Genomic DNA, 7,938 nt, shown 5'->3' on the forward strand with positions numbered 1-7,938 from the left:
AAAAGGACCACTAAGTAAAGGATGTTGGAAGGATTCTCCGAGGATGGGAGATGCATGCTGAAAGTAGACTATAGACCAAAATGATTTCCACTCAATGCCTCTTTTGCAAACCACAGCTCCCAAGAGAGAACAAATGGGAATGTCCTTCCACAGAGACAGGATGGGATGGGGGAAGGGTGGTGGGAGGGATACTGGGATCAGTGGTGGTGGAAAATGGTCACTGGTAAAGGGATGGGTACTCGATCATTGTATAATTGAAACCCAAGCAGAAAAGCTTATAAGTCTACAACTGTACCTCATGCTGTTTCACTAATAAAAACTAAAAAAAAAAAAATTATTTAGAAAAGGCAAAAAAAAATAAAAAGAGCGTCAAAGAAATTGTTAAGAGGAAAAAGAACCTCCAGCTCTTCACACATCTTTTAAACTCTACCATTCTTCCTGTGCTAACATATGTCTCAGAGACCTGGGCCCTATGAAAACAGGACAAGAACGCTATTTGGGCGTCCCAAATAGGAATCGAAAAAGCTATGCTGGGAGAAACACACTTCACTCAAGTGAGAGAAGGAATCCAGAGTTCTGACCTCCATTGACAATCAATACTCAGAGACTCTGTCTTGTTTGCCAGGTCGTCAAAAATCAGATGGGCTGGACACGTAATGCGATTTAGAGACAACCGCTGGACTAGAGCTATTACCGACTGGATTCCACGAGACATCAAAAGGACGTGTGGCGCCTACCTAAGAGATGGTCAGACTTCTTCATCAAAATCCTGAACAAACAGCTTGTGGCTCTTCGTTTTCCTGGAACAAGCAGATGCCATTGGGCTACACTAGCACGCGGCAGGGACGAATGGAGATGTCACTTGCACCCGCTCAAGCAAATCGAAGATCAATGGGATGACAAGTGATACAAGTGAATTTTCTGTTACTTTCTTTGCTCTGCTCTCTGCATCCTCACCTCTATCTGTTCTCTCTTTGTCTTTGATCATGGCTATCCTAACATTTATGAAGTTTGGAGGTGTTGTTTTGCAGTTCTCTGCTGATTAATAATGCTTAATGCTTTGCAATATTTTTAATGCCTATGTGTAAATTGTTTGAAAATTGTTGTTGAAAATTGAAAATTGTTTCTTGTTATTTGTTTCTTTGATTTGCGCCTTTTTATTAAGTTATAAACATTCCCCATTATTTTCGCTGTAAACCCCTTATTTTTGCATGTTACTTGCAAATGTTTTCCTTTACCAGGAGCTATCATATTATTTTGATTGTTTCTTTTGATGGAAAGAAACAGACCAGGTAAAAAACTTGAAATCCTTGAATTCCAACTGATGTCAATATGGGATGAGATTTTAACTGGCCATTCCCTTCTGATTTCTCCTCCTGAACCTTTATATAAATAATGGTATTTACTATTATAAGCCCAGTGATCACATCAAAGAGATCACTAGTCTTAGTTCTACCTGGAAAAGGAGAGGGAGCAGAAGAGCCGATCAGCCATCCATTTCAAATCCTCCATATATGTATAAATGAAATATTATTTGACCCTACTTGGAAACAATGCAATCTGCTATACCAATAGAACAGAATTGTTCAGTGACCTAAGGTCACATATGGTCAGGTAAGGACTAATATATGGCAACATTTGGCCCTGCATGTAAGCACACGGTTTTGCATGAATTTGTCACATCCATATTCACGAATACATACTCATATTTAGATGTATACGTTTAAAAATACATTCACATATTCTGATCCATGTGTTGTCATATGCTGAAAGTTTTCTGTATATGATCATATACTGACACATATCTGTTCTTGGATGTAGGCATTAAAATCATCTAATATGCACCTGTAGGTGGGGATATAGGCCTACATAAGGTCACAGCAGGCTTGAATGTGTGGATCTTACTGTGTTGTCTGACAAAGGATGATGGACAAAGACAAATGCCAGTGACTTTAGACACGGTGCTATGTTTCATGTCAGCAAAATACCTTAACTTCCTCTTATTAACTAATTGAAGTGTGAATAAAATGTAAATAGGAAAAAATAAGCAAGAATGTATTCTTTTAAATGCAAAAGAGCTCCATTTATCCACTCTCTATATAGAGGTTAAAATCTTAAGATGAGTTTGGTATCAATACTCTAAATCATGTGGCTTAACTAAATGGGAAATCAAGGTATTAAAATGTGTCACTTTACCCAAAATTAGTATTTTTTGTATGGGAAGTTTTTTAACTTTACAAAGTGAACCTATGAATCTTTATTTAAAAATATAACATTTTTAAAAGAAAATTTTTTTTTTTTTTTTTGGTTTTTGGGTCACACCCGGCGATGCTCAGGGGTTGCTCCTGGCTCATGCACTCAGGAATTGCTCCTGGCGGTGCTCGGGGGACCATATGGGGTGCTGGGAATCGAACCTGTGTCGGTCATGTTGGCTGCATGCAAGGCAAACGCCCTACCCGCTATGCTATCAGTCCAGCCCCAAGAAATATTTTTAAAAGGTGATTAATTAGGACTACTTACTAAGCTTATATACATAATTAAAATACATAAATTAGAAATCTTGACCAATAAGGAAACTTCAATTTTAAGTAGCAAGATACAAAAACGCAACCATGAGATACCAGAGGATAAGGCAAGCGGCTGGCCTCAGTTCAAGATATGGTACTGCATATGGTTCCTTGAGTACTGGTAGGAAATGAGCCCTGAGTGCAGAGCCATAAATAGACACTTTGCATCAGTACATATGGACCCAATTACACTCTCCCCTCAAGGGATACAAAAATGGAGAAGAGAGTAATGATAGAAAATGTATTCATGTTTATTGATTCTTTCCTTTAATTTTCATCTTATGTGTTTAGAAAAGTTTTCATTTCAGATGATGTATTTTTCACTTTTTAAACAAAAATACTTTCAAGTCAGAACTTCTTTTCTCTATAAAACTTTTAAAAATTATTTGACCACTTAAAGTGTATGTTACTGAGAGAAAAATATGCAAAAGAAAAATAAGAGGAGAAAGAGAGTGCAGAAATGGAAAAGAACAAGAGGGAGAGCAAATACAGCCCACCCAATTGAACCTCCTAGGTGTAAGAAATTTAAAATCTTAAATAAAAAAATCTGATATTATTACTGAAGGCAATGATAATGTGGGCAGATTATTTTCTTGCTTGGTGTAAAAATGATTATATTTTTCCTCATACATATAAATGTGGACTGGAGCAATAGCACAATGGGTAGGGTGCTTGCCTTGCACGCAGCCGACTTGGGTTTGATTCCTCCGCCCCTCTTGGAGAGCCCAGCAAGCTACTGAGAGTATCTCTTCCACATGGCAAAACCTGGCAAGCAACCTGTGATGTATTCAATATGCCAAACACAGTAACAACAAAAGTCTCCAATGGAGATGTTACTGGTGCCAGCTCGAACAAATCGATGAACAATGGGAGGACAGTGTTACAGTGCTACATCACGGTCACGGTCAGTCACGGTCCTCCCGTTGTTCATCGATTTGCTTGAGCGGGCCCAGTAACGTCTCCATCATGAGACTTCTTGTTACTGTGTTTGGCATATCGAATACGTCACGGGGAGCTTGCCAGGCTCTGCCATGCGGGCGAGATACTCTCGGTAGCTAGCTGGGCTCTCCGAGAGGGGCAGAGGAATCGAACTCGGGTCGGCCATGTTGGCTGTGTGCAGGGCAAACACCCTATCACTGTGCTATCACTCTAAATGTAAATTCTACCTGACATAAAAAAGGAAATATTTTGCTGTTATTTTATAAAAGCAAGGTTTAAATTTGTAAAATCGGGGCTGGAGAGACAGTACAGTGGTTGGGCATTTGCAGACAAAGTGGTATGCTATTTGGTCTCCCACCCATGGTAAGGAGTAAGTTCTGAAGGCAGAGCCAGGAGTAAGCCCTGAGCACCACATTGGGTGTTACAAACACTGAAAGGAAATATAAATTGCAAAATTACAGGCAGGAAGTATAATTTTACAAAAGTCTTACCTTAAATAAAAAGTAAAATAATATTGTAATATAAAAATTTATGTAAAACAGTAGCACTGTAGCACTGCCCTCCTGTTGTTCATCAATTAGCTCGAGCAAGCACCAGTAATGTCTCACAACAAATTGCGAGACTTGTTGCTACTATTTTTTTTTTTGGGGGGGCATATCGAATATCCTCTGTCCCTCTCTGAGAGCCCGGGAAGCTACCGAGAGTATCTCACCCACACGGCAAAGTCTGGCAAGCTACCCATGAAGTATTCAATATGCCAAACACAGTAACAATAAAGTCTCATGATGGAGACCTTACTGGGCCCGCTCGAGAAAATTAATGAACAATGGGAGGACAGTGACAGTGACAGTGATCGAATATGTCACGGGTAGCTTGCTAGGCTCTGCCATTTGGGTGAGATACTCTCGTAGCTTGTAGGGCTCCCTGAGAGGGGCAGAGAAATCAAACCTGGGTCAGCCACATGCAAGGCAAACACACTACCCGCTGTGCTATCACTCCACCCCATGTAAAATAATAATTATAATGAAATAATATTAGATAATTTATAGCAGATGGAGAGTAAGTATTCATAGAAATAATATGCATATTTAAAACAGAAATATTCCATCAAATTTCACCACCAAAGATTGCCACTTCTATAGTCAAAAATTCAAAAATAGAAGACCAGAAAGACAGTGAAGGGGATAATCTGATTTGTTTCACAAGACTGACTATATTTCTGTTACAGAACATGGTCCCCAGAGCATTGGCAGGACCTACCTTTGAGCACAGAGCCAGGAATAACCTTAGTGTGGCCCAAAAACCTAACAATTGTAATAATAATTCAAGAATATAGTTGGCAGTTTATGGAAAAGATTGTTTGTCCAAGGTATCATACAAGAAACAGCTCAAAGACTTTTAGCAACTTCCCCTAACTTCATAGAGCTTATAAAACAATGAGTATATTTACTGACCAAGACTTTTATTTTATAATAAGAAATAAGTAAATTTGGAATTTAACTTGTCCTTTTTCATCTTGACTGCTAAAACAAATACCAAAGAACTGGTAACTTAAAAATCATTAATTGGGGCCGAAGCGATAGTACAGTGAGTAGGGCATTTGCCATGCATTCAGTGGCCCTGGTTCAATCTCTAGCATCCCATAGGGTTCCTGAACATCAACAGAGTAATTTCTGAGTGCAGAGTCAAAAGTAACCCCTGAGTATTTTCAGGTATGACTCCTTTATCCCCAAAAAAGGGAAGGAAAAAAAACAAAAATCATTTATTGCTCACTGTTCTGGTGGACGTGTCCTAAACTAATATGATTTGTAGATTCTAATTCTGTTGGGGAATTACAACCCAGCTGATAGATTTACAACTCAGCTGATAGATAATCATCTTCTCATTTTGTCTTCATACAGCAAGTGACTCAAGTCGATTTTCTATGCTGTTTTACTTTAAATTATATATTATATTATATTATATTATACTTATATTATTTATATTATATTATTTATGACTTTCAACTGATTTATTCACCAATTTAATTATTTTCATCTATATGGAATCTGTCTTTATATCCTAATCCCTTCCCAAAAGAACCTACCTCTAAAATACTATGCTTATATGTGATTTTTCTTAGGAATTTGTGTGAAAACAAATATTAGGACTATAGATATGTCTAAGGATGGAGTACTTAATTATGTAAACAGATGATATAAGCAACATCTTGTGTGAAAATCTCCAGGGAAAAGACCCATCCCACCATTTCCTGAGCCACTTATGAATCTAGATTAAACAAGGGAAGCAATATCAAAACTTATTTTACCACAGACTTCCTACCACATTAGAATCAATAAATATTTTATTTCAAGCTCCATAAAGCTATTGATAGAGGCTTCTGTTACTGAGCACTGGTCAAATAAAACACCTTATTCTAAAATACTTATGCTCCAATAATCTGCGTTCTGATAACGAAAGGGAAATGTTAAACTGCTCTTTCTTGAAACTGACATCACACAAAATATTTGGTGCTTTCAATTGCTATAGGATGCTAAAATATGCTACATTTATATGTGAAAATCAAGAAGCTATCAAAGAAGGTGAAACATAAACTTAAAAGTACATCTGTATATGAGAAATGGAAGATATTTTATCAGATATTTTGAAATTTGGAGTGAGTAGTATACTATATGAAGCCATAACAACAAAAAAGAATCACTATGGTTAGAAACATATGACTTTCCAGTCAAAAAACCAGTACACTTTAGTTATTTTAATATATATCTACAGTGTTCATTCATATTCAAGAAATAAACTTATCCTTAAGATTCATATTAGAAATATAAACTCATCCATATTAAGTGTAATATGTTAAGGATCTAATCAAAATAATATAGAGAATATATCTGCAAAATACTAACATAAGATACATACCTTAAATTTACAGTAACAACTATGACACGATGCATCAAAGAAAAAAATCTATTACTTCAACAGATATTTTTATGCAACAAGTAAGCATAGTTTGCAAGAAATTTTGACAATATTAAAATATGTTTGAAAAATACACTTTACTAAGAAAAATAGAAGCAATTTAAATATATTTGATGATTTAATGTATTCACATAACAAATTCTATTTTGTGCAAAGTATAAACTCCCATGAAAATATGCTACAAATATTCACATTTGATGCTCTGAAATGAGCAGCTACTAACTAAATTAGATAATATAGTGTTCTTCTCCATTCTCAGTTTCGTTTCTTTGTCCAGAGCTTCCTCATGGCATTTTTCATTTCTGCATTTCTCAGAGTATAGATTAGGGGATTCAACAAGGGGGTGACAATCGTGTAAAACACAGTCATAGATTTATCAATAGGTAAGGTGGTAGGAGGTCTCACATAAGTACAAATGCAGGGGACGAAGAAGAGGACCACCACAGTAATGTGGGAACCACAGGTAGACAAGGCTTTATGCCTCCCCTCCTGACTAACATTCTTTAGGGAGCGCAGAATGACCCCGTAGGAAATGAGTAAAAGCACAAAGATGACCACACAAATTGTCCCATCATTGGCAATCACAGTCAGGCCAATAATGTAGGTATCAGTACAGGCAAGTTCTAATAAGGGGTACATGTCACAGACGAAATGATCAATGACATTGGGTCCACAAAAGGGAAGTTTATAAACAGAAAAGAGTTTAACTACAGCATGCAAAAAGCCTCCAGACCAGGACAAGAGCAGCAACAACATACACTTTTGTTTATTCATAATTGTTGAATAATGCAAGGGTTTACAGATGGCCACATAGCGGTCATAGGCCATGGCCACCAGGAGTAAAATCTCAGAACCCCCAGATAAGTGCTCTATGAAAAGTTGACTCATGCAGGCATCGAAGGAAATGGTTTTCTTCACGTAGAGCAAGTCTATAATCATATTTGGGGTGACTGTTGTCGCATAAATAGCATCCATGAATGATAAGTTGCCAAGAAAGAAGTACATAGGGGCATCCAGGGTTGGACTGACCATCACAGTCACAACAATAAGCAGGTTTCCCACCATTGTCACAATGTAACACAACAAGAAGACAACAAATAATATCTTCTGACCTTGAATGCTCTGAGTGAGCCCCAAGAGGACAAACTCAGTCACATTGTTCCTTTGCTCCATTTGTTCTCCTGTCTGTCTCTTTGTAGAGTTCAGGAGAAAATTATCTGCATATATAATGATGTTAGGTCCCGGCGCTGTGTCCTGGGTTCAATTCCTGGCAACATGTACCATTAAACACTGCAGGGATTAACCCTGGTTAAGACTGAGAAGCTTCCTACAAGGAGTTCACCTCCAATACACACACAAAGAAAACTGTTGTTAAAGGAAGAAAAATGATGATCAATGTCCAAAGAATAAAAATACTCAATAGAACACGACAAAGTTCATTCATTTTTCAATATTC

The 7,938-nt window shown here is 37.3% G+C and overlaps 1 protein-coding gene across 1 annotated transcript; it reads right to left on the minus strand.

The window, feature by feature from the left end:
- Positions 1 to 2,502: 2,502 nt before the first annotated feature.
- LOC130042896 (olfactory receptor 4A47-like) lies at positions 2,503 to 7,655 on the minus strand. Its single transcript, XM_056135155.1, has 2 exons — positions 6,746 to 7,655; positions 2,503 to 2,597 (listed from the first exon to the last, which is right to left on the minus strand). The coding sequence occupies exons 1-2, from the start codon at positions 7,653 to 7,655 to the stop codon at positions 2,503 to 2,505; spliced, it is 1,005 nt and encodes a 334-aa protein (XP_055991130.1).
- Positions 7,656 to 7,938: the final 283 nt, after the last annotated feature.

The sequence above is a fragment of the Sorex fumeus genome, unplaced genomic scaffold, assembly GCF_029834395.1.
Source record: "Sorex fumeus unplaced genomic scaffold, SorFum_2.1 ptg000007l, whole genome shotgun sequence".
Lineage (NCBI taxonomy): Eukaryota > Metazoa > Chordata > Mammalia > Eulipotyphla > Soricidae > Sorex > Sorex fumeus.